This window comes from Dryas octopetala, chromosome 5 (assembly GCF_963921425.1).
Source record: "Dryas octopetala chromosome 5, drDryOcto1.1, whole genome shotgun sequence".
Classification (NCBI taxonomy): Eukaryota; Viridiplantae; Streptophyta; class Magnoliopsida; order Rosales; family Rosaceae; genus Dryas; species Dryas octopetala.
Window position 1 is genome coordinate 21,531,851 of NC_141370.1, and position 27,836 is coordinate 21,559,686.

The following is a 27,836-nucleotide window of genomic DNA, read 5'->3' on the forward strand; positions in this document are numbered from 1 at the left end:
CACTACCCCTAAGTTGTTGTAACTTTCTTACGGAAATTTGCATCAACAGATTGGCGCCGTCTGTGGGAAGATCGACTTCAGCCGCTGTGTTCATCACCACAAGTGCTAAGCTCTTCCTTCACACAAGTCATCATGACTACCATCTTTCGCGACAGTAGCTCTTCCTCAGGAGGATCCCAGAATGATGAACAACATCAGCCTGAGACACCTGAAAAGACGAGAAGAGCCAATCCCTCTGGAAGAGCTGGGATCAGCAATGACCCAGCTGATCTCAGAGCTACCAATAGGCTCTTAAGAAGGGTAAATCAAGAACAACTTGCTGCTGAGAACGAACTTCTTAGGCAGAACAACGAGCTTTTGACCAAACAGGCAAAACAGACCGCCGAACTGCAACGCCTCCGAGCTCAGCAGGGGATGAGTGTTCGGATCGGCAATAACACGAGAATGACCCGAGCTGATCCCGAGGTTCTTTCTCCAGCTCGTCCCCCACAAGTCACTCAGGCTGACATCGACAATCACCCTTGCCGACGGAACATCGATTGCTCATTCCCTGGCTTCGAGAGTATGCCTTTGATTGATCAGCTCGAGTTCTTAAATGCTCGGCAGATCATCCAACAAAAACGCCAGGCCTATGTCAGAGACTCTACTTCACCTCCCGAAAGTTACCATGATGATCCGAGCGAGGAACCGAGGTCGCCGATCCGAACCAAACTGGGGACTCCACTCGGAAACCCAATACGGACCGGATCGGCCGAACAAAGAACTTCAACCAGGAGTAGACTTGGTCTGCAGCCGAACGTAGTCCCGGAAGAAGAGCCCGAACTTTCCTCTTCTAGCACCCAGACCGGCAGACAACCTACACGGGATCGGCTCGGCCCAACCATGGTCATGTCCGACCGACGTCCGGTGAGTGAGAGGATCACTCGTCAGCCGGTAAGCGAGAGACTCGGTAACCGGACCGAGTGCTCAGGGGAAACTGCGGCCGAGCCGACCCCACCCAATGTGGAAAATCTTGTCCGGACTTTGGTCCAAAGCCAAATCCGGAGTGTCCACGATCGGCTCGGCCAAGTCGAGGTCTTCAGGGGGTACACCGGTAGAACCGATCACGGAGAAGAGCTCCCCCTCCCATATACCAGCAGGATCATGGATGCTGAGGTCTCCCGGGATACAAAACCCCCCAAGATGGATCAGTACGACGGGACTAGAGATCCATACGATCATCTTGACAGCTTCAGATACGCCATGGAGGCCCGCCAGGCATCTGAGGCCACGAAGTGCAGAATCTTTCCTTCAACCTTGAAGGGATCGGCTCGGGGGTGGTTTCGAACTGTCCAGCCGAACTCCATTGACTCTTTTTCCGATCTCCGGAGAGCCTTCCTGACGAGATATCGGGTTGTATCCGAACGACTCTACAACTTGAACGATATGTCGCTCATCAAACAGCAGGAAGGGGAAAGCCTTAAGACCTATCTGATCCGCTTCAACATCGAGTATACGAAGTGTGACGATTGCGACGACAGATCGGCTAAGAATGCTCTTATGCAAGGTCTGCTCGCCGGGGGACTTCGTTCCCATCTGATGAGGAACCCTCCATCCACCTACGACGAGCTTTCCGCTGAGGCCACCAAATGGGCTCGAGCTGATGAGTGGAATGCTCAAGTGGAAGCACTGAAAACTAACCAGTCAACTCCCAAGCGGAAAGAGGGAGAGACCTCATACCCTAATCCCATGTCTCAGGGGAAGAAGACCAAAACTGCGGAGTCACACCAACTCCTAGGCGGGGAGCCACGTTACGTTCAGTACCTTGAGTTCACCCCGTTGAACACAAGCTTGGAGGATATCCTTTCCAAAATCAAGGATCAGCTCCCGGTCCCTAAGGAGATTCGAGGTCCACCTCAAGACAAAATCAAGGAAGATATCTATTGTAAGTACCATTCCAACCATGGTCACGTCACGAACAAATGCTATTCTCTCCGCGACGCAATAGAGACCCTCGCCCGAGCTGGCAAGATTAATCAATTCCTGACCGGAGCCCCAAGGGTGAAGATCACTGACCCAAGGAAGACCACCAACGCTATTGAAACCAGAGATGCTCATATTGGTTGAGGGCTCAGACCTTCGACTTCACTTCTGGCTCGGGTCGGATCATCCCGACGGATCCCCCACATCCGATCCGACCCGATCTGAGGATCTTCTAAGAATTGAGCGTTCATCTTTTCTTGGTTATCCCAGATCGGCTCGGCCATATCGGCTCGGCCTCTCCCTGTTAGGGATTGGGAAGAGGTCCCGATTTTCGAAGAGAAATCGGACCAACCTGTTCGGATCGGCTCAAAACTTAAATCAGCTCAGCTCAGCGCTCAAACGCACTTGCATACCCACGCACAAATACTGAAGTGTTCGCCTGGTTCTACAATGGTGTTCTAAACATTTCCTCTGACTTGATCAAGATCGGGGACTGTCCGATCTGATCTTCTTTCGACAAATATAGATGAACACATCTAGATCCACTTTGATTCTCAGATTTTGAAGATAAAAACACCTGGTCCAAGCCGGAGCGACTGGCCACAGTCCCGGCGCCCAACAGGAAAAGACTCATCAGGTCTATAAAAACACCTGATCCAAGCCGGTGCGACTGGCCACAGTCCCGGCGCCCAACAGGAAAAGACTCAAAGGTCTCTAAAAACACCTGGTCCAAGCCGGTGCGACTGGCCACAGTCCCGGCGCCCAACAGGAAAAGACTCAAAGGTCTCTAAAAACACCTGGTCCAAGCCGGAGCGACTGGCTACAGTCCCGGCGCCCAACAGGAAAAGACTCATCAGGTCTATAAAAATCCCTGGCCGAGCCGAAGTGACTTTCTACAGTCCTAACGTTCGACAGGATATTTCCAAAAAGAAAAATATTTTCAAGCTCAAAACTTTTATCGTGCATACCGAGCCGATCTGAAAGTAAGTTTGAATATTTTTCTCAAAAACAAAATTCCTAATATCTCAATGGACACATCAAACCCATCTGAGATCATCAGGGATATATAGTTTCTTCTTATTTTCGTCATGCTCATCAGACTGATCCGAAAATAAATTGAGAATTATCATTGCATTTTATCATAATGGCCAAGTCAGGCCGAATGTCACTTCTTACAGGTCATCACCTTTTTTCAACTTCCAATCCATCACAAGTCTGCTCGGACTGGAAGTTGGGGGACTCCTGTTTGTGGATAAATCCACATGGATTCAATGGCCAATCACAGACCAACACGTGGCACACCAAGTCCCATTTTTGCTCAGACTCTTTGATGGTCAACTTGGTCAGACCCAGCCATCTATGTCATCATCTCAGCTTAGCAACGCCAACAGCATGTACATATGAGATCGGCTCTTACCTCCGGGTTACCCATGTCCGATCCGAACCGACATTGGGATCCACCAGGAATTCGAGAGATTATCTTTTTCGAACACCATCAGTTCGGCTCAGATCTGGAGATCGTGCTTCGACAATCTTGTCACCACCTGATCATCCCAACCATTGGTTCGGCTCGGCCCGGCCCAATGACCGATCACGATCAGACGTGCTTCGACAATCTTGTCACCACCTGATCATCTCAACCATTGGTTCGGCTCGGCCCGGCCCAATGACCGATCACGATCAGACGTGCTTCGACAATCTTGTCAGCACCTGATCATCTCAACCATTGGTTCGGCTCGGCCCGGACCAATGACCGATCACGATCAGACGTGCTTCGACAATCTTGTCAGCACCTGATCATCTCAACCATTGGTTCGGCTCGGCCCGGACCAATGACCGATCACGATCAGACGTGCTTCGACAATCTTGTCAGCACCTGATCATCTCAACCATTGGTTCGGCTCGGCCCGGCCCAATGACCGATCACGATCAGACGTGCTTCGACAATCTTGTCACCACCTGATCATCTCAACCATTGGTTCGGCTCGGCCCGGCCCAATGACCGATCACGATCAGACGTGCTTCGACAATCTTGTCAGCACCTGATCATCTCAACCATTGGTTCGGCTCGGCCCGGCCCAATGACCGATCACGATCAGACGTGCTTCGACAATCTTGTCAGCACCTGATCATCTCAACCATTGGCTCGGCTCGGCCCGGACCAATGACCGATCACGATCAGACGTGCTTCGACAATCTTGTCAGCACCTGATCATCTCAACCATTGGTTCGGCTCGGCCCGGACCAATGACCGATCACGATCAGACGTGGATCTCCACGTCACCACATCAACTCAGTCCATTCCATTCCCAGTTCGGATCGGCTCGGCTTTGGTGACCGTCATCTCAAAACCTAGTTGCGGCCGGATTTCACTTGAGGGGATCACTGCACTACCTACCTGATCGGCTTGGCCGACTTGTCTAAATCCGATCCGATCACACATGGGTTTCACGTCTACACGTGAGGACATATGTTCGGATCGGCTCGGCCTCCCACCGCCATCCTAAAGAAGATCACGTTGGGACGAACCGCCATACTCAAGTGCACCTGACGTGACTCTCTGACAGATAAGACATTCCAGCTCACAGCCATGACTATTGGGGCATTCCACTTGATCTTCCATCCTTGCATTCAATGCAGCATTGAATGCAAAGGAGGTGAGTAGCTGTGCATGCTACTAGTTATGACCGAACGCGTGGATCTCTCTCAGCCACTCAATCACATGCAGGTAACTTACTCTCCACACCTTCCCTTGTCTATATAAACCAACTTATATGCACAAAGCCAGGGCCCTCATCCATCCAGCCATCACAAAGCAAACACTTGCACAAACTTTGGCTTACCAAAAACACACTTGGACTTGCTGAGAATAAACCCAGAACATTTGCCTTGTTCTTCCCATTCTCCCAAGTTCATCACATGTTCTTCCTCACTTCCATTCAAACACCATCAAACACACATCACTGACTTCATCATCGGAGCGTGTTTGGCTGGTACCACACCGGTCCATCTCCTTTGATCTTGTGTTTGTCTATAGGAAGATCTCACGTCATCATCCAGCAGGACTTCGGATCAGCCAGGTCACTACCCCTAAGTTGTTGTAACTTTCTTACGGAAATTTGCATCAACAGAGAGAGATAGAACAATGAAATTGTGCAAAATATGTCCAAATTGTTCAAACCTAAACTCAAATAAAAACCCAGAGAACAATGAAAGAGAGGAAGAGAGAGAGAGAGGAGGGGAGGCGTTGGCATGGTCGACCTCCACATCGACCGCGATGGATTCGGCGATGGCAGCGCTGCCAAGCTTCGCAACAGATATGAACAACCTCATTAGGAACTGGAGATTGGCAAGGCCATTTCTCTCTCTCTCTTTCCTTCTTTCATTGTTCTCATCTCAACATATATGAACGACCTCCGATCTGGAGCTCGGCAACTTGGCAATTGTGCGAAGACAGAGAGACAAGGAAGGACAAAGGGAAAGGGAGAAAAAGAGAGAGAGAAAGAGAAATGAGGGAAATAGATAGAGGGAGAGAAAAGGTGGTTGTCTGGGGGAAGATGAAGGAGGATGAGGAAGAAGGTGTGGCTGTATGGGGGAAGAAGAAGGAGATTTTTTTTTTTCTGGTAGATGCACAGGAAAAGGATGGGATTGGGAGGTGGGGAAAGTTTGTAATTTTTGATTTTTTCTATTTTAGTTTTAGTTTTTAATATTATAAAATATTTTTAATAATGTTTTTATTATTTTTTTGTTCATATGGTAAACATGTGGCAGCCACATCATTAAAAAATGTGAGTCAACAAAGCCACGTGGGCAACTAACGGTTCTATTGATAGTTTCCGTCATTTTTTATGTTTTCACTTAATTGATGGATGCGTTTGAAATTTTTTTTAATTAATGGACCATCTTGAAATCACCCCTATAGTTTATAGGGATAAATTATAATTGAGCCTTTTTTTAATTAAAGGCATTTCCCTTATTCCGCCCCTATTGTCCAAATTAATTAAAAAAATGATAGGGACATATACAAAACGCCCTTAATAATAATTAAAATCATTTAAAAAAATAGAGACATATTGATATGTGTTGTTATCAGAGGTTTAAATTTTGAAAATTTCGCCGAAATTTTCGATTTGAGGAGGGGTCGAAATCGAAACGTATAATTTTCAATTTTTCGTGATAATTTCGCTGAAATTATCGAAATTTCGCCGAAATCTTCGAAATTTAGGCAAAATTTTCGGCGGGTGAGATCGAGAGGGCGGCGGCAGGGGAGCCGGCATGGGGGAAATGAGGGAGAAAGAGATAGATGGAGGAAGAGATGGTTCAAACTTTCTGTGCATCATTCGGTGGATTTCGGCGGCAGGGAGCGGCGGCGGGAGGAGGAGACGAAGGAGAAAGAGAGAAGGGAGAAAGAGATGAGGGAGAAAGAGATGAGGGTGAAGGTGAGGGTGGTGATGGAGATGCAGAGAGAGAAATATAAGAGTGTGTGATTGTGTGAGAGAGAGAGAGAGAAAAAAAAAAAAAAAAGTCACAGCTCACAGGCGTACTGCAGCAGCGAAGAAGAAGGAGAAGATGAAAGCAAAGGAAAGAAAAATGGGGTCAGCCCACGGGGAGAGATAAGGAAGGAAAGAGAAAAAAAGAAAAAAAAAAGAAAAAAAAAAGAAAAAAAAAAAAAAAGAGAAAAACAATAAAAGACTTTTTTTATTGGAGTTTGAGACTTTTGAGCTATTTGAACAAAAAAATGATTTGGGATTTCGTTTGGCCATTTTGGGGTTTCGTTTAGTTGTTTTTAAACTCTAATACATTTTTATATAAAAAATAATTAAAAATATCCTAATGGACCAAACCTTAATATCCTATATTATATCTTAAACAATATAGAGTATAGATTATAAAGTATATAGGGTTTAGTGTATAGATTATAAAATATAATGAATATATTAAGTTCATTTAATCATTATACTAATTTTATTTAATAGTATTTGTCTTCAACGCGCATTATATTTATTTTATATCACATGAAACTTACTATATAATTTGGTTTCTTCAATGTTTTTTATCAATGTAGTAGATAATATGTTAAATAAACATATGGTAAAGTTTCATTCAAAATTTCCGTATTTTGATAGTAATTTCCGTCGTTTCTTTCTAATTTCTGTCGAAATTTAAAAATCTTCGAAATTTCCGTCGAAATTTCTATCGAAATTTTCATCGAAATTTCCTCGAAACCCGAAATTTTATTCCTTGGTTGTTATGTTTATATCTTTTGTTAAAATGTTAGGGGCACTTTTCTTCTGCCACTAATATAAGTAGAAGCGTTTATTTTCCGTCACTTTATTTCTTAAAAAAAATACAGAAACAGTTCTCAAATTTACGCCTTTACTTTTTTTAAATTAGAGACACTTCTCTTATTCCGCCCCTATTTGAGTACCCCTATAACTCATTTTTCTTGTAGTGGAACCATAGCATATTAGAAATATAAAAATATAAAAAAGATTAATAGAAATATATCAGAACCATGGCATATCAGAGATATAACTGAGATAGCATATCAGAGATATAAAAAAGATGAATAGAAATATAAAAAAAACAAATTAAATCAAGATTTTACCTTTTTGCTCCGAGACGAAGCAGGACATCCATATGAGAAAAATTGAAGAGGTCAGGCTGGAGAAAAAAATTGACATTGCGTAGTAACAGAGATGAGGTAAGGACAAAGCTTACAGCCTTGCAGGTATTACTACAAGAACAATACTTGAGTCACTCCTTAGGAGTATCTCAAGGTCACCCCACTTCTCTAAATTCTGATTTCGTCAATGTCGGTGCATAATCAAAATCGTTGACTTTTTAGTATATTAAAGATTATCTCTACAAAAAAATTAAATCAATCGGAAATCGTTTGATTATATAATTGTTGTCAATTAAATGAAAAAAATCAACGATTTTTAATTAAAGAGTGATTTTTTTGCCAAACCGTTGATTTTTTCTATTTAATTGACAATAGTTATATAACCAAACGATTTCCGATTGATTTGATTTTTTGCAGAGATGATTTTTAATATGTTATCTAAAAAGTGAACGGTTCCGATTATGCGCTAATATTGCCGAAATCAAAATTTGAAGGAGTGGCCTTGAGGTATCCCAAAGGAGTGACCCAAATATTGTTCTTACTACAAAGTTTGCGTAGTAATGAGTTTTTGTTTTAATAAAAAATAAAAATAAAAATAAAAGACCCATAATAAGAGTGGGGCTTATAAATGATTTTCTTATAAAAAGTTTTATTAAATAATAGGTGTAAAAAATAATTTAATGTTTAATTTTCTAGGAAGTTTTCATGTTTTTTGTTTTCTTATATTTTAATTCCTACTTGTGACTTGCCCTCTAATTCAATATTGAGAAAATGTTATTGTGAGGCAATATTGAATATGAAATATGAATAACCTTAAAAGTCCGAATTCTCTACAAACTTGTCACCATCTCAGAATCAAATCTTGGCAAGTTCGCAATACACATATAATACACTTTTTTGACTCATAATCTTTGGTAGCATGAACCCATCCACGTGGCTTCACCCCCTCGTCCTCTGTTCTCGAACCCAAATCTTTCTTTCTTAAAACTTAAGCGAAGCCGACTGCCATTTCTCAACACACAAACACAACATTTCCTTTTTCCCGAGAAAATAAAATCCATCCCGGAAATTACTGAACCGATGAATAAAAGAATTCAAAAACCAGATTTTTAGAGAAAAGAAAGAAAGTGAGGAGCGCTGAATCGAGGTGGACGCTTGTCACTGTGAGGGCTTTGATCCCTTTTGGAACTGCACTGCCACCGACTCAGACTTTCTCTGTCTCTTTCTTCTTCTTCTCCATCTTATCTCCTCCACCGTCTCTGAAACGCCGTTCAAATTTGGTACTTATCTCGCCCTCTCTCTCTCTCCTTATTCTGTCTTTGTTGTGCCCTGTTCTTGCTAGATGCTGAGAAATAGTTTTCTAGTTTGGTGCAACCTGATTAGGCATTTATAGCAGATTGTTAAAGAAATTCAATTCAATACTCGATTTTTTTTTTTAAAGAAGAAAATTTGAAAATCCAGAAGCAAAGACCTTCGCTTTATTGTATTTGATCGTACATATTATTGTATTAGGATTGATTTGCAGACTCTTAATTGAAATTATGTATTTTTAGATATGGCGTTTGATCAAAATTCGGTTCCCATGGAACTGAGATCGTTGAACGTAGCTCGAAATGTGGCTGAAGAGCCCCGCATTCCGCTGGCTACTACAACTGGTCGAAACCTAGATTGTAGCCCTAACTCGGTACCTGTCTTTTACCCGGCACCGGTCTCTGAGGCTGGGTTTGTTGGCCTAGGTTATGGGAATGCAGTCCCAGGTGTGGCCACGTGGGGCCCCCGCATCCCCGTGCCGGTGGGGCATCCAGGTGTGAACCCTGCTGTTGGTATTTATAGTCCTAATTTGGGCAGTCGGGTTGCTGTCAGTGCTAGTGCTGTTGATCTACAAAGCAGTGCTACAACAACTGGTTCTGGGCCTCCTGGCTGTAGTCCGAATATGGGTAATAGGGTTGTTGGCAATGGTTTGGATCATGTTATGAATGATATGGTGGCTAGGTTTGGTTATAATCTCAATTTGGGAAATAAGGTCACTGGCACTGTTGCTGATCAGAGTGGGAATGATTTGACATCTGGGTTTGGATATATTTCCAGTTTGGGCAATCGGAGTGGTGGCAACAGTACTGATCAAGCAAGCGATGATGGTGGAGATGATTCTGCCTCTGGGAGGAAACTAAAGCTTCTATGCAGCTTTGGGGGAAAGATATTGCCCAGACCAAGCGATGGAATGCTGAGATATGTTGGAGGACAGACAAGGATTATCAGTGTTAAAAGAGATGCGAACTTCAATGAGCTAGTGCAGAAGATGGGGGATACATATGGGCAACCTGTGGTTATTAAATATCAGCTCCCTGATGAGGACCTCGATTCACTGGTAACAGTTTCATGTCCTGATGATCTTGAAAATATGATGGATGAGTATGAGAAGTTGGCTGAGAGATCTCCAGATGGGTCAGCAAAATTGAGGTTGTTTCTGTTATCTGCTTCAGAACTTGATCCATCTGGTGTTGCACAGATTGGGGACCTACATGATAGCGGGCAGAGATATGTTGATGCTGTGAATGGGATTACTGAAGGGGGCGGTGGTGGTATCACGAGGAAGGAGAGTATAGCAAGTGGAACTTCAACACAGAATTCTGATTTTAGTGGAACTGATGCTGTTGATAGCTCAGTTCTTGGTCAGGGGGGCATTTCTGGAACTTTATCGGCGGGCAAGTTATCACCTAAAGGGGATTTGGCTACGTCTCATGACACTGGTACAAGATTGGTATTTGCAGATCCCAACCTTGCAAGTCGGGGCATTCATATGGTTAAGTCTGGGCCCCCCCAAACATCATCTTCTCTTTCCGAGGTTGAGTTAGATAGGTCTGTGCCTGCTACAGTGTCACAGCAGCAACTAGGGTTGCAGCAACCTGGAATTGACATTCCATCTACTGCTTCTTATCTGCAAGCTTATGTTGGTCCTCGCCAAGAAGTTATAAACCGTGCAGATTATTTTCAGCTTCCTTCCCAGATGGGTTTTCCAAATGCTCACCTTCTGGGGACTTCGGGTCCTATATTTACCCAACAGCAATTCTGTGATAGTGGTGCTGGCATCACCCCACATCACTACAGTCCTGCAGTGCACATGACAATGACTCCCTCATCTTCTCATGTTAGTGTAAGACCAAATGTGCTTCAGCCATTGATGCAACCCCAGCAGACTCGGTTGGATCATTATGTAGATGAAAGTGCGTTTGCTCCCAGAGTTGTCCAGCTTCCTGCTGAACAAAGCTATAATCCATATCAGGTTCAGGTCCCCTCAGCAGTAGTAGGAGGTGCTTATGGCTGGCATCAGGTTCCATCACCGGAGCATATGATTTTCCATGATGGTTTGGTATCCCACCAACAGGTAATGTATCCTGAGAATTCCAAAAGGTTGCAGGACTGTTATATGTGTCAGAAAGCGTTGCCTCATGCACATTCTGATACTGTGGTACAGGGTCAGAGAGACGGTGGTGCAAGCCCTGGGTCCGATTCCAATTCAACTTATCATAGTCTCCAAATGGAGGATGCTTTGAGAGCTCAGCAAATGAACAGGGTTATGGTAAGTGGAGGATTGGGGGAAGGTATTGTTGGGCAGGGAGTTGAGGCTCGACCCAGGGTCCAAGGGCTAGTAGATCCTCTTGTTGGAACACCTCATTCAGAAGCAACTGGGCTCTCTCAAAATTCTGAGGCAAAACGTGAAAATGAGAGAATTAGTGTTCAACTAGTTGATCATACGATGATTTCAGCTCCCCAGGGTGTTCTCAGGAGGGCAGGTGATCCACAGTCACCAAATGGTGCATTCATGGGCACTATTCCACAGCGCTGTCAAGACAATGCTCTTCAGAAACATTCTGTGCCAGCACAATACCAGGTTAAACAGGAAGATTTGGTTAACAATCCTGTTAATCAGGATGTGCCTCTTGTTGGAGGTACGCCTGTTCAAACTTCTGAATGCCTGGTTCATGAATCTCCAAAAGTATACCCTAACAAATTTATTGGAATTGTTCCAAAAGAAGACAATGTAGACACTTGCATTTCATATGATCATCTGAGACAAATCGACGGGAGGATGGAAAACCTGAAGCTAAGCCCCACTGAGATTTATGTTAATAATGAGCATGGTAAGTCGCCTGTTGATACACCTAGAATGGAAGACAGCTTTGATCATAAACCACCACAAGTGGGGGGGAGGGAGGTGCCTCTAGATAATACTGTTGAAAAATTTGAAATGAATCACTTCAAACCAACTGAAGTGCTGGCTTCTTACTCTACTGAAGTCTCACATGCGCATAATACACAGCCAGTAGAATACTTTGAGGCGGCACAACCACCTATGTGGGGAAATCCTGAACCTTATCCACAATCAAGAATTGGATTCAATGCCCTGGATTCTTATGAATTTCAGTATGGCAACCCTGTTGTGTCCACCCATCTAACTAATAGAATTCAACCTCCTGCTGAATGGAAGGATGAGAACTTAAGATCCCAGCCCAAGATGTTACCTACTGATGTGGAAGTTATTACCTCGAATGGTAATGTACCCTCTTCCTCTTCTCCACCTATGAGAACTAGTGATGTCCAGGATTCCTCAAACTCATTATTCAGCAATCAGGATCCTTGGAATTTGCGTCACGATACTCATCTTCCTCCTCCTAGACCTACCAAAATAGCATTAAAAAAAGAACCCTTTGCAATTAGGGACGCCCTGGGTGGCAATAGTGGGGAACTAAGTACAGAAATGCGAATGGAGGATGGAGGTCAGCAGCCACTAGGCAATTTGAACAAGGATCATAGTTCAGAGCATGGCCAGTCTTCCAAAGGTCAGTCAAATGCTGATTTATTTTTAATTTATACATAAATTAATTACTTATTTAGGATGGATGTTAATTGTTTTTTGCTTCTTTGTCATAGGATCAACAGAGGAACAGATCAAGCAAGAGCTTCAAGCTGTTGCTGAGGGTGTAGCTGCCTCAGTTTTGCAGCAAGCTACACTGTCAAATCCTGGCTTACATGATAAAGAAGAGTCTGCTTTTGAATCCAATCAAGATGAAGAGGTTCAAAACATGCAGTCACATATATTTAATTTATCTTCTGACCCTTCTCCAACTACACTTGTGCTAATTTCCATTTTCTATTTCAGGATGCCAAGACCAAAATTCCAGATAAGGCGAATCTTGGTTTTCCAGTATCAAATCGGTTGCAGGTTGAAAATTTGGTTTTCTATTTTTCCTCATTATGATGTTGTGCTGTTAACTTGTCTCATTAACCGATATGCTCTTTTGACAGATTATAAAGAACAGTGACCTTGAAGAGCTGAGAGAACTGGGTTCTGGAACCTTTGGTACTGTTTATCATGGAAAATGGAGGGGCACTGATGTTGCAATCAAACGAATCAGTGATAGGTGTTTTGCTGGGAAGCCTTCAGAACAAGAGCGCATGGTTGGTCTTTTCATTGCACTAGTTGCCAAATACTATTAATTTTTATTCATTAACACATCTCTAATTAGTCGCTATATTGTGCTTATCAGAGAAATGATTTCTGGAATGAGGCCATCAACCTTGCTGACTTGCACCACCCAAATGTGGTAGCTTTCTATGGTGTTGTTCTTGATGGCCCAGGAGGTTCTGTGGCAACAGTGACAGAGTATATGGTTAATGGTTCTCTTAGAAATGCCTTGCAGAAGAATGAGAAGTAATGTGTTTGTTTCGCTTTTTGTTTGTTGTATTACTTTGACTGAACTTTAGTGGATGCAGTAGTTTGGTATATAATTTTCAATGTGATAAAAAGCTGATGCAAAAGTAATTACACCAGGAGTCTGGACAAGCGCAAGCGTCTCTTGATTGCAATGGATGTGGCATTTGGAATGGAGTACCTGCATGGGAGGAATATAGTGCACTTTGATTTGAAAAGTGACAACTTGCTTGTCAATCTACGAGATCCGCACCGCCCGATATGCAAGGTAAGTGACTGGAATGCCGTTCCTTGCATTCTCGTTCTGGTCCATATTGTGGTAGACATAATCTCTCTCTTATAAAACGCCACAAACTTTTCCGAGTGCAGCATATGATTGTCAGAAGCATGTAGTTTCTGTTGACATGCTTTGTTAAAACCATTAACGAAGCTTGAGGCAGGTTCGTTGCACTGTAACAGATGCTAAAGTAGATGATATAAACTTTAATTAGAAACTTAGCTTTGTCTATGCCTTTTTCCCTTTTTTTCGGTTATAGATACTTAATTTGATGATAAAAATTTATCTTTTTATTTTTTCAAGATGATAAAATTTATCTGGGTGATAATGATTTCTCATATGGTCTAGCATACCTCTTTTTGTTGGTCAATTTTGGGGTTTTTATTTTCAGCAGTATCATGGAAGGCACGTTTAAACTGATCTAGTGTACCATGCTGTAGTTGGTTTAAGTGTGTATTTCAAAGATTTGTGTTCACGCTTTTGCTTATGATGCCAGGTTGGTGATTTGGGCCTATCCAAGGTGAAATGCCAGACGCTGATCTCCGGTGGTGTGCGGGGAACACTTCCATGGATGGCACCAGAACTTTTGAATGGTAGCAGTAGCCTGGTTTCTGAGAAGGTTTGTGTTTTTCTTTCTTTTAATTTTTTATTAGTTTTTCACATATGATTGTCCCTCTCTTAAACGTGTTTTCATTTATTTAGCATTTTTTTTTTTGGGTACACTAGGTTGATGTGTTTTCGTTTGGTATCGTGATGTGGGAGCTCCTCACTGGAGAAGAACCATATGCGGATTTGCACTATGGTGCTATCATAGGTGATCTTCAACTGCTTAATAACTTGTCACTTGTATAACATGCTTATTCCTTCAAGGTGACTCAGATTTATAGATGCTGATAGTCAGTTCTTCACATATAATGCAGGTGGTATTGTGAGCAATACATTGCGGCCACCAATCCCGGACTCTTGTGATCAAGAATGGAAATCACTGATGGAGGGATGCTGGTCATCAGAGCCGTCTGAGAGACTGAACTTTACTGAAATTGCAAACCACTTACGTGCTATGGCTGCAAAGATTCCTCCTAAAGCACAAAGCCAACCGCAGCAACCCTCCTAAATGATCTCAGGCAAGTTGCTTCATCATAGATGTCTGTCCCATGTCCCTGCATGTGCGTTTCAGGCTGTTGGAAGATAACTAATGTGTTTTGTTTTAATGTGATAGGGAAGTTGTTTCGATGTTCCACAGAAATTTTTAGATGTTATAAAGTTGTCAACTCATTAGGTTTACCTTTGAATCAAGTGTTTGCTATCACGATTTGACATATATCAATACAAGCATGAGGATTGGATTGTATGCGTTTCTGTGTTGGCTTCGTTGCTTTGTTCACCAGGACTCGATCCATTTCTCATGGTCTGTGCACCAAAGGTCCAAAACAAGGATTTTCATGAATCATGGGTAATGCTTGCAGAGTTTTATGACCAGGCCTCTGACCGAACCATATCTTCTTCCCCTCCCACTTTTTTTGGTTGGCTGAAAAGACGGTACTAAACTCGAATTTTTCCATGGAACATGAGTGCTGTGAATTTGCAATGAAAGGCCAGAGAAACGAACGCACTTGGTCAACCTTATTAAATTAGAGATCAATTTCTTAAATATGTTACCAAAATGATTGTATTTTTTCTAGTTCTATTGGTTACACTGGGGGGAGGGGATCGAACATTGACTTATTTTAATCTCAACTCATTGTTCAACCTGTATCACCACTTGGACCAACTCTTAGAGCCGTATTTTTTCATTTAAGAAGACGCGAGTTCCTATCCTACCTATTTTAAATTCAGAAAAACAATGAAGTCTATGCTAGCTACAATTTATTTACAGTGTGTTTGGATGCAGAAGAAAAATTTGGGATTTAAAAAAGTCAGTATTTCATGCGTGGAAAATTGAAAGTTCCGTGTTTGGCCAAATTATAGGGAAATTCACAAATTACGAGAGAAATATTTGTGGAATTTACAGAGCTAAAATCCTGAGTTTAAATTCAAACAAAATAGGCGTCGTTTTACAATTCTTATGCAAGCAGGAATTCTCTTTTCCAAGTGGGAATAAATTTGGAAATTCTAAAAAAACGAAATTACTCATAAAAACAAGCGGGACTTCCTTTTCCATCCCACCCAAAAAAGAAACGTAGGTACATAGGTGCTTCTCTACATCTCAAAGCAGCCCAGTCCCTACAAAAATAGAAGAGAACAACAAAAACCCAAGCAGATCAGTCACCATGGTGCTATACTGAAGAGATTTGCTAGTTTGTTTCCTTTCTCACGTATGTTAATTTTATTTCACTACAAATACTCATGTGTTCTTTTTCTCTAATTTATAATATGATTTGATGGTTAATTTATGATTTTTTTTTGGGTGAATTGAAACATGGTTCTACGAAGGATTGCAAATAAAATTTATAGGTAGAAGAACAATTATATATATATATATGTTAGCCCACAATCTGATCACAACTTACGACGGTCGGTGAACATATATATATATTCACAAACCCATGTTGTGAACATATATATATGCTATGACATGTGTATGTTCACGGTCTGTGAACATATTAATCAATATGTGTGTGAATATACCCACCCATATTAATCAATATGGGTATATATATATATGTTACGACATGGGTTTGTGAGTGTGTATATATATATATATATATGTGTGTGTGTGTGTGTAACGACATGTGTTTAACGACTTTTACAGCTATAATGGCATGAAACAAGCTCATATCAATCAATATTAGCCGTGAAGCATCCCTAAGACACATGTTGATTAATATATATATATACATGCTATGACATGGGTATGTTCACGGTCTATGAACATATTAATCAATATGTGTGTGAGTATATATACCCACCCATATTAATCAATATGGGTATATATATATATGTTACTATATGGGTCTGTGAGTATACATATCTATATATATATATATATATATATATACTGGCTCCTTCTGTTGAGGTATACCTCAACTTATTTATATTGAGGTATACCCTATTGGGGCCCACACGAGTCGTTTTATGTCGATCCGAACCGTTCAATTTTTACATCTCCATTGATAAATCATCCTTGCAAAAAATTAGCAAAATCGGAAATCATTTGCCTATCTAACTTTGATTAAACAAATGAACGGTTTCATCGAAAATATTTGGTTCGTTCATTTGTTTTATCAAAGTTAGATAGGCAAATGATTTCCGATTTGGCTAATTTTTTGCAAGGATGATCTATCAATGGAGATGTAAAAATTGAATGGTTCGGATCGACACAAAAAAACTCGTGTGGGCCCCAACAAGGTCATACCTCAACATAAATAAGTTGAGGTATACCTCAATATATATATATGTGTGTGTGTGTGAAAATGATATAATGGCATGAAACAAGCTCATAAGGATTTTTCCAGCTATAATGGCATGAAACAAGCTCATATCAATCAATATTAGCCGTGAAGCATCCTTAAGACTGAGAACTCTAGCTCTTACAATTATTTAATTTTTTTTTACCACTGTACTATTTAAATTTTTAAATAACATCTGTTACCCAAACAAAGGAAATTTATAATTTTTGTTATTTTCTAAATTCTACATACATATATCCAAACAGTAGAAAATGCAATTGATGGAAATTTAATGATGAAGTTTTAAATTCCATCATTTATAAATTTCTATGAAAACTAGAATTACTTCGTCCAAACACACTGTTAAGATTTCTTAACTGGGAAAACAAAAAATGGTAATTGCAAAATTTGGTAGATCACGCAATTCGTTTGGATATCCCACAATGAGTACATTCCTCGGTCTTCACCCTCATCATCTTGTAAGAAATCAAAATTGCAAGCTGTTTTTGAAAGCCTGAGGAAAGCATGTAGTTTAGTTAGTTCTATTTGTCTTAAAGTCTGAGCGTCACATTTGGACATGAACACATGATCGTGATTCGTGAGATAAAAACAAGCCCAACTTGTTAGTGTATTATTGTCTGTCTCTTCTGTTCCTTCCAAAAGAGAAAAATATCCAAGCAAGCGTCGTCTTTCTCAGTTTGGATCGCTGCTTTTGGGCTTTCTTTGTCACATAATGTTTCTCTGGGCGTGTGGCTTGGATGTTTACACTTACAACACCGCGTAGCAACCGATTCGGCAAATACTATTCACTAGTCAAACCCTTTATCCATCCACAATTCCTTGTTTTGTTTTATTTCTGAAGTAGTGTTGGCTTTTTCATCATCAGCATTATACAATGAGCTCTTTCCAATTCAGAGCATCAACCCACCAACCTCCGTTTCTTTGATATTTCCTTTTTCTCTTCTATCGCCTCCCCATAAATTTAAGACTCTTCCATTCCAAGTCTTTCACCAAAGATTCTCTTCTCTTATGGCTACCTATGAACAGAAACCAACCTTGCTTATGAACCACAGTTCACCCCTCAAGCAGTATGATCACGAAGGAGAAGATATGGATGGCTATGAACATGATGCTTCCGCTTGCCGTTATGGTTGTTTCAGGCTCTTTGGGTTCACATGGCAGCGGCAAAGCAATGACAATGAACGTAGATGTTTATTGCAGGAAGAAGGGAGATGCAAGGAGATGTCATGGGGAATGAAGAGACTGAACAAGGCTAAGGAGCTTACAGAAGTATTAGGCGGGCCAAAGTGGAAGACCTTCATCAGAAAGATTGGTGGATACTGCAAGAGTATGAAGCAAAAGAAGGATGGATTGCCTGGGAAAAAGAAGCAGAAGAATAGGTTTCAGTATGATCTTCATAGTTATACTCTTAATTTTGATGGGGGCGGTGTGGGTAGAGAAGGAGATGATGGTTTGGTTCTTGATTCCTCAGCAAGGTTTGCGGCTCCTTCTTCCCATGAACAAAGTCCCATAGGCAGAGTGATTCATGAAACCGATGTATCAGCTTCCATAGAATCCAAAGGTTAGATTGGGTGTCCTTTGTTCTCTCTTTATTTCCCATTTTGATGGATAATTTATGCTGTGTCATAAAACAGAACAGTCTGAAGTCCTTTTTCAGTTGAAATTTTGGCCTATAATTTAGAATTCGAATTGAGGGCATGCCAGGATTTAGCCGGAAATTTGTTTTTCAGAATGCTCACTCTACACAGAAGTCAGAATGTGTAATGGCAAGTGGTAATTCACACAATGTAGTGAACTGATACTAATTAATTTTCTGCAGAATGTTATACAATAAACATCTATAACTGCTACAAACAACTGTATTTATAGCCATTCTCATCCATAGAAATTAAAAAACACAAAGCAAAAATGCTATCGAGATCCATAGAAACCTGGTACAGAAAGACACCGATGTGTCGGGATGAGCATACCCGTCGGACGGGAAGTGATCGCCCAAAGATAGGCATCGGGCAGCAATAGTATCATTTACTAGACTAAGCTTTTACTGTATGAGAAATTTAAGTTTCCCCAGAAAGAAATAGAATCCTTCCTTGCAGCCCATTTTCTGTATGGCCAAATATTGCTCTCTGATTGATGCTAGACTTTCATTTTTCCATAAGTGGAGGACTAGTTAGGTGTTACATTTACTTGAACCGTTGGTTGTTGATATCATCTGCATTATTTTATTTTATTTTCCAAATTACAATTGGAAAAAGCTTATAAGGTTTATAAAAGCAAAGCAAACTGATGTCAACAAAACGACCGTGTCAATTGCTCTCTTACTTCTTGCGTTTGCTCTTCAAAACAGAAGTTGTGGAAAGGTTACTGTGCCAGTTCCTTTTTCTTTGATTTATGAACCAGTTATTGATCTGTTTCAATTGCAAGCCTGTTTCCTGCACCAACCTTGCTTTGTCTTCCTCCTACAGGAAACGAAAGAGGGTTTTAGAAGCCATTCAAAAAAATTTGCAAAAGAGAAAGCTACAATGGGATTGTATCAAACTCACTGTTGGGTAGGGCCACTTGGAATGTGATTGCCACCATGATTTTAAGACAGAAGTGGTGTCACCTGGAAGTTTCCCTGCTCTTCTCTTGCGTAGAATTTCCTCTCTAATGTCTACAATCTTTTCCTTGTAACCCTGAGAAGCAAAGGTGATATCAGCTACGCTCTAATGCCCATCTGGCAAATATACTTAAGTCCACAGTTCATACCTGTTTCAATTCATGCTTCAATTCTTGCCTTACACGCTCCATCAAGGACCTCTCACTTTCAGTCGGAACGAGAGGACCAAATCCCATGCTATCAGGCCCATCCAGACTTCCATCATAAGAGTTGATGTCACTATCCACCTGGTCATCATCGTCGGACATTGTAGCACCTGTGCCTTCACCGGTGGATACACCTGTAAATGCATCATATACACTGTTTATAAACTAGCCACTTATATGATGTAGATGCAGAAATACCAAAACGTAATAAATACAAATTTCACATTAGTGTAATCACTGTGCACGCCTTTTCTCTTTATGTGAGAGATCAAATCATAACTGGTAATTCTAGACCATGTACATGAAAGAAAGTAAAGGAGGATATGCTTTTGTAAGAAGTCTCAAACAAAAACAGTAAGACACATTGAGGATAGACCAATAACAGTGATTAAAAGGTTGTATGATTTCTTTACTTTTTTTAAGTTCTCTTTTCAATGCCTCACTAATTAAGAAGCACTTCTTGTTGGGGTGAAAAGAAATAGAAATTACCTGTTAGGCTCTGTAGAGATTGCTCGAGCTCCCAACAAGCCATTACTGCTTCCATGGCATGAACTCGGACATGTTGTTGCAGTTGTTCTTTGAAGGAACAAAGCAATAGCACATAGTTTGTCTACATGAGAATGAGGGAAAAGGGGAAAGAAAATATCAGATGATAAAACCCATTAATAATAAATTATGAATTATAATGTGATTGTTAAGTACATGAATAATTTAATTTTAGCTGTAGGATAGAGAACCATTTACATCAACAAGACTTGTTATTTAGTTTGAGTATATTTGAGAATAAGATTAAAAAGAAAATGGAGAGCTTTGTGTGTACTTGAAGTTAGTAGTTGATGGCAGAACAAATTCAAATTCCATGACATGCCAATGGTCAGATTATATCTACTAATTAATTAAGTGGGAAAATATGACAAATTAAAAGATTCTCAAAAGCACTGGAACTGGTAAAGTTGAATAATTGGAGAATTGAACAACATGATTCCTCACTGCCACTGCAATTATATGACATTCTGATTATCAACACATCAAGCAAACACTTTTCCACCAGAATCAACTACAGAAAACACTCATAAATAAATAAATAAATAAATAATTCAGAATATTAATAAATAAAAAATTAAAATTAAACTGACCATGAATAGATCAAGTTCTTTGTCGTCCATGACTTGATCATCACCATTCGCTCGAAGCGCCGAGTACTTGGCCACCACGCGCTGCGACTGCACGAGCTGCTCGTCGATCTTCGGCAGCTGGTCGACGGGCGTGGCGATCCTCAAGCAAGACACGTGCGCCGATACCAGCTGCTCGTACAGCGGGTGGCCGACGATGTCTGCCTTGAACCTGTTGCTCTCGCACTCGAGCTCGTCTTCTTCGTCCTCTTCGCCGCCGTCGTAGCCGCTTATCTCTCTCCGGTTCCGATCGCTGCAGTTGCTGCTCTTTCCCGAGGGCGACATGACGACGTCGTCGTTTCTGGCGTCGTGGTGGTGGAGGAAGCTGTTCTGCTGGCGAAACGACGCCGTCGCGTTGTTGAGCCACGTCGGGGCTCCGGAGAGCGGTGGCGGTTGGTCCGTCGCCGCGAAGGAGTGGAAGGCCATTTCGTGAGGGGTTTGGTGGTGGTGAAACGCCATTTGAAAATTGTGAATTGCAAAAGCGCTTTTGGTTTCAGTACTTAAAAAGGAAGAAAAAGCGTGGTCCGGACAAGCGGTTTTTGGAGTCTTAAAGAGAGAGAGAGTGTGTATGGTGTTGATAAATGAGAAAGTTGATTGAATGTGGATTAGCAATTAAGCAGGGAGAGTAGCACTGCAGAGACGGGGAGACGGAAATAAAGGGTTTGGAAAAAAGCTCTTTTTTGGGGGACGACGACTTTGTTGAGTGATGGCTAACGCCAGGACCGAGGGGGGGACGATCGGGCGGTGCGATCGTCTGACACGTGGTGTTTTTATTGGAGGTCGTGTTAATAAGACAAAGATTGATTATTGATGATTGTAGTGTTTATAGACTTGTAGTGTCTAGCTAGTAGCTACGTGACACAGTCACATAGCCACATAGGCATATAGGCACATAGCGATTGGGTTATTTACTTGCGATTAATTTTGGTAATCACGATCGACGAATGCAATTTGTATCATCTTATCCTATTACTTAGTTGATTATTTTTTAAATACAGTAGTTAAAATAATACAAATAGTTTATTCCTTAGAATTAAGGAATAAAGTTTCAGTTTTGAGAAAATTTTCGATGGAAATTTTTGCAAAAATTTCGATTAAAATTTTGATTTCGATAAAATTGGACAAAACGACGAAAATTGCTATCAAAATATGGAAATTTTGAATGAAACTTGACTATATGTTTATTTAACATATTATCTACTACATTGATAAAAAAACATTGAAGAAATCAAATAATACAGTAGATTTCATGTGATATGTGATGAATATAATGCGCGCCGGAGACAATACTATTAAAAAAATACTTCATTAATTAATAATTACATAAAAAAATTACACGAATAAATCACCAATGTAGCAACGGAAAGTAGCAAGCTTACTCAAAGGGACTTAGAAATGGTCTTCGATAGTTAAATTAAGCCGAATTAGGTTAAAATAGAATAAATCCGATGACAGCAGCGGCGACAACGGTTTATCTAAAATTTCAATTTTACAAATTATCGTAATTAGAAAACCAAACATTAAGGAAATGAAACTTCATGATAAGGAGATAAATTTTTTTTTCATAATTTATGTACAACTAAACAAAACACCAAAATGACCAAATCAAACCTCAAATAAAATCTCAAATCTTTTTTTTCTTTCTAATTGCCTAAAGACTCCAAATCTCAATCTACCTTAAAAAAAAAAAAAAATTTTATTTCCTTTTTCTTTTTTTTTCTTTTCTCTACTTTTTTTTTTCTTTCCTTTTCTTTTCTTTTTTTTCTTTTTCCTTTCTTTTCTCTTCTTTTTTTTTTTTTCCTTTTCCTCTTCTTCCCCCAGTGGCCTTCGACTCTTCGTCTTCTTCTAGTTCCAGTGGCCAGTGCCCTTCCTCTTTTTTTTTTCTCCAGTTTTTCTTTTCTTCTCCTCCCTTCATAATCTCTCTTCCCTCTCCCTCCTCCCTCCTCCCTCCTCCCTCCTCCCTTCCTAATATTTTCTTCCCTCTCCCTCCGTGAATCTCCTCTCCCTCCGACGACGGCGCTCCCTCTCCGATCTCTTCTCTCCCTCCGGCGATGGTGCTCTACCTCCCCTCTCACTCCGGTCTCTGCCTCTCCTCTCTCTCTCCGGTCTCTACATCGAAAATTTTGCCGAAATTTCGAGGATTTCAGAAAATTTCGGCTTGTATGGTGTTAAAATTTCCATACTCCTAAAAAACAAAATTTTACTCCTTGGTTAGAATTACTATATTTTTTAGAAAAAAATTTAAATAAAATTCTTCAATGTGTTTATGCATTTATCTATCTCATTACACTTATATAATACATGACTGTTCTATAAATACAAAGATAAACACATTATACATATAATACCGTATCATAAATTTTTTTTTTTTTACACTACATGTGTACCACCTCTAGATGTGATATATGAATACTAACATTTTTGTTTACTTATTGGTTTGGACCGTTTGGTGGGTTTTGCTTTGGTTCGGGGGTATGATTCTCGTTGTGATTGCCTTTTGTAGAGTAGTATGCTAGTATTCATGTGCTTAATATAATATCCCAATATTTCTCAACAAGGAAAGACATAAAATCTATAAGATATTTATTGGAAAATACTTGGGTATTCAAGTTTGAGTATCAACTTTGTACTCAAAATTTTGGAGTTAAAATCTAATATAAAGCCGTCAAAAGAAGAAAAATAAAATGACTTAATTAAAAATCCGAAATCACTACTGATCTTAGTCTAAGAAAGACTCATAAAATGGACTGGAGTCTAAATCTCCCTACTACCAATTAGTTATCGTTTAGGTGATATTTTTCTACTTAATTATAAAAGGTTTAAATTCGAATCACCACTCGTTTAGAAAATAATTATTATTATTATAGATTTCTTTTGTTTAATTTGATACAAATATTCATATACATGGTTTTGTATGCTAGCAGGAAGTTTCTTTTAGTTTCAAAAGAAGTTCCACCCCTTGATATGCTCTAAGGACAATAGAGTAGTAGACATTGAAAGCCAATTATTTGCGGCAAAAAAAAAAAAATCAATTATTATTATTATTTTTTTAAGTTGGTCGACAGGAAAAGCAAAATGAAAGTAGCAAGGAGTAGCAATTTTTCTTCTTTAACCCTTGGGATACGCTTAAGCAACAGTGCTTTTCAGGACGAGACAAAATAACAAGACATCACCCCAAAAAAAATATTCAACCAAAACGAATCTAATAGACTATAACAATATCTGTCAAATCTAATATACCCATGTAATGAATTATTGCACAAGGAAACAGAAAAGACAAATGAGAGAAAAAGAAAAAGATGATAGAAGATGGAGAAACAATGCCTATGATCAATTTTTTCTTAATTCAATATGATATTAATATTTAGTACGACTCACCTAAGAAACAACTTATGTGTAAAGTGATGAGTGCATTAAATATAATCATAAAAAATCATGATGAAGGGATTATTATATATGTAAGCAAATTGTTCTATTTTTGGCCAAAAAAAGTTAATTGTTCTATTAATGAGGAAATAAATATATAGTTATTGAAGGTGATGAGCCAGTGAACCACTCATTCGTGCAAGTGTTCATGATTCATCGTTGACCATAAAAAGCATGGGAGGATTAATCACCCTAATAAGCTTTTTGGAAAGTAAAAACAAGCCACTCAATAACTCTTAAATCTATGTAATATTTATTTCTAATATATATATATGTAATAATTAAAGTTGGGAAATTGATTTTTTAACTTGAGTATCAATGTATCATATAGTTGTTAGTCGACATCATATAAGCAATATTATCAAATCAATTTTACACATCAACAAAAATATTCTCTCATATTTTCTTGCTTAGCAAGGTGTTGCTTTTATCTTTACGTTTAAGTAAAAACAAATTTCTTTCAATTGGATAGCTAAATTTTGAAAATAAAGATGGTAAAACTAATTTTAGGAAGAAATAATTTTTCCTTTTTTTTTTAATAGATGAAAAAAATGTTGTACTGGTTGACACGTGTCCTGAAGTCGTTAGATTTGCCTTATGGTACTCTGATTACAGCGAGCCAAAGACAGTTAACCAAAATCCCAATGACGCTTGCTTTTGTGTTCCTTCGTCAGTGGTCAGGACCCAGTAGTCGTCCCCACGCACAGCGACCTCAAAGCCGTACGTTGACACGTGTCGGACGGAGGATTCATGGACCACATCGTAGGACACGCCATTGTCAGAGAATCCTGTTCGTACAGCTGTAAAAAGGTGCGGGAGAGGAGGTGGGGACCACCTGGAGCAGTTGCAATGCTACAATGCTATGCTGTGGAGTGTACAGCGTCGTAGATTGGATTGGATTGGAGAAGGCGCTGGCGGCTGAAATCACAGGACTTGTTCACGCGCGCCTGTTTGGTGGTCCCCACCTCCTCCCCTGTATTCCTATACTACTACTGCTATACATTAGTGACCACCCTACTATACTACACGTTTTACGTTAATGCCGAAAGAAAGAAAGAAAGAAGAGGCTTCGTCTTCGTCGTTTTCTCCTTGGCTCTGCACCCGTGGGGCCCACTTGGATAGTAGTGATACAAATTCTCTAATAGTTCATTGTTGAATTGAAATCGTGCCCATTTCAACTTATTGGACGTGAGCCCATGCCTAACCAAGTAATTTTTCTGTATATGATTGTCAAATCGTTAAGTGTGTATTTGTTAATATTATACTTTAAAAGTATATAAATTTATTGTTTATTTATATGGTAACATGTGAATTAATAATATTATTGTGCTGGTGTGTCGGTCACACACAAAATCTACTTATTAAAATTAAAATAATTTTAAAAAACATATACGTCAAAGGAAAGGAAAATTCTAACTACGCCTACCTACTCTTTAGTCTCCTTCCATATTAGTTTATATATTTTCTTCATTGTTTCTTGCTCTATTACTCATCTGCCTATTTCATTTGATGACTTTCCCAACTACCACAGAACAAGACATTTTTCTCTTTGTGAATTGTGACCTATGCTTTCCAACATCATACACATGATTATAAAAAAAATGTTAGTATTGATCGGTCACGCGTGCGTGTCATTGATGCGTGCGTGTCATTGATTGTTGTGGATCCAATATCCTTCAACAATCAATAACTCAACATACCACATATGATGGAAACTTTGTTTAGCATCACTCCTAATATCTAGATCTTGCATCTTCTTGATTGTGGGAAAATGAAAATGAAGGGGGGAAAAGGTCACGTCTTAAGTTGTTACTTGTATTGTGTGTAACTTTTCTTTAGCCAGAAGGAGGCAGGCATGAAAGTGCAGGGTGTCCCTTGTTTACAACAGAAATGGGGATTGGGGGTACACACACTGGAGATGCATCTGCAGCTGATGGTTAAATCAGTGGCCCCATCCGTACTTTTCCCATCTTAGAACTTATCCCTTTTTCTAATTCTTTGCCAACTACTAATCTGGCAACACTCATCTCTCTGAGCATGCTAGGCCCATGTAAAGGTCAAGGCAAGCCCAAGTTCCAAGTTAGGTTAGAATGTTAGATTGAGGTTAGCCCAATTGGGTAGGTTAGGTTGGTCCAGAAAAGACCAAATTCCAAGTCAAGTTCTTGGAGTTGGGCCACATTCTACTGCTAATTCTTGGAGTCAGGCTGGTTTTCATCTCAACAAACTACATATAGCCCAATCATTGCTGCATCAAATTATTTATAAACCTATTAATGAGCCAAACATAATATTCTTTAAGCAATGAATGGCTCAAATTGAATATCATCATCCTTTTTTTTTTGCCATAATATCATCATCTTAATTGCACTTGTCTACTCATTAAACAACTGACAACTTAACTAGTAAATCCTAACCGAACCCAACTGACTATGTCAAATGAAATTAGCAAACAAACGTATAGCGAAACAGAAGGAAGTTATGCTCTTTTACATAACATTACAGCAACACCAATTTAAACATGTATTAGCACAAAACTTTTTCTAACCACCTTTTATCTCTTGTTAATCATTTTATTATCCATGTTCTATATTGATATCCTGAAGGCTGATACAAGAGTCAAGTTCAAAATATGATCAATAAACCCATCCAGGTACCAAACAAGTGATTGTAAGTTTTCATGTAACTAATGCAATTCGCATTTGTATTTTGGGTCTACTATTTTGAAATCTGATGTTGATGGTCTTCAGTGTCTTTATGTCACATGATCATTGTCTTTCAAGTGTCATAAACTATGCCTTTTAGGGTCCTAACGTACAAGTGTGGGTTTCCCAATGATTTATATACCAATACCCCTTGCGAAAAAGGGCTATTTTGTAAGCTTTGAAAGTAAGTGCACAATGTAGCATTCAAGCATGAGTTGTTTTGGAGTGAATCCAAAACACCCTCAAGGTGATGTGAAAATGTTACCAATATCTCTTGGACTGATTCCAAGAAGCTTTTGGTGTAATGCCATAATTCACAGCGAGTCTAGATCTCTTTTCTCTTCATTTCTTCCTCTTTGTATTACATCACATCCTATATACTCTCTTTTGGGTATATAGGATAAAAAATAAACAGAGTACCATACAGTCATACAGTGATGTTCTCTATATAAGTTTTGACTTTAATCAGAAATGCACATTCATACATTATCTCAATTTATCAATGACCTTTATTGACAATCACACAACAGATACTAGTATAACACACACAGACATAAACGTATAAAAAACATATCATGCTCTGTACTTGTGCAACATTAGGATCATATTACTGAGTTGATGGATGATGTTAAGAGCATAATATGGATTCAAAGGAGCTTATAAAACCAAATGGGTTACATTAGTAGGATCAGAATTAACACAATTTTCTGCCAGAAAATGATACAAGTCTGGTACTTAGTCAA

At 39.8% G+C, this 27,836-nt stretch overlaps 3 protein-coding genes across 4 annotated transcripts; 2 read left to right on the forward strand and 1 right to left on the reverse strand.

Moving 5' to 3' along the window:
* Positions 1 to 8,630: 8,630 nt before the first annotated feature.
* LOC147285732 (kinase superfamily with octicosapeptide/Phox/Bem1p domain-containing protein) lies at positions 8,631 to 14,867 on the forward strand. 2 transcript variants are annotated; one of them, XM_086244208.1, is made up of 11 exons: positions 8,631 to 8,868; positions 9,142 to 10,973; positions 11,064 to 12,429; positions 12,521 to 12,663; positions 12,750 to 12,812; positions 12,896 to 13,048; positions 13,138 to 13,301; positions 13,422 to 13,569; positions 14,075 to 14,197; positions 14,305 to 14,392; positions 14,499 to 14,867. In XM_086244208.1, the coding sequence occupies exons 2-11, from the start codon at positions 9,144 to 9,146 to the stop codon at positions 14,690 to 14,692; spliced, it is 4,272 nt and encodes a 1,423-aa protein (XP_086100334.1). In that variant the 5' UTR covers positions 8,631 to 8,868; positions 9,142 to 9,143; the 3' UTR covers positions 14,693 to 14,867. The 2 variants fall into 2 exon arrangements, with proteins under 2 accessions (XP_086100334.1, XP_086100333.1); XM_086244207.1 differs by having other exon boundaries at positions 9,142 to 12,429.
* Positions 14,868 to 17,528: 2,661 nt separating this feature from the next.
* LOC147285733 (stress induced protein) lies at positions 17,529 to 18,565 on the forward strand. The gene has a single exon (XM_086243449.1). The coding sequence runs from the start codon at positions 17,997 to 17,999 to the stop codon at positions 18,552 to 18,554; it is 558 nt and encodes a 185-aa protein (XP_086099575.1). The 5' UTR covers positions 17,529 to 17,996; the 3' UTR covers positions 18,555 to 18,565.
* A 662-nt stretch (positions 18,566 to 19,227) lies between these two features.
* LOC147285734 (homeobox protein knotted-1-like 3) lies at positions 19,228 to 21,678 on the reverse strand. The gene is made up of 5 exons (XM_086243448.1): positions 20,930 to 21,678; positions 20,283 to 20,403; positions 19,737 to 19,927; positions 19,532 to 19,663; positions 19,228 to 19,447 (listed from the first exon to the last, which is right to left on the reverse strand). Exons 1-5 carry the CDS (start codon positions 21,422 to 21,424, stop codon positions 19,307 to 19,309), a joined length of 1,080 nt encoding a protein of 359 aa, XP_086099574.1. The 5' UTR covers positions 21,425 to 21,678; the 3' UTR covers positions 19,228 to 19,306.
* Positions 21,679 to 27,836: the final 6,158 nt, after the last annotated feature.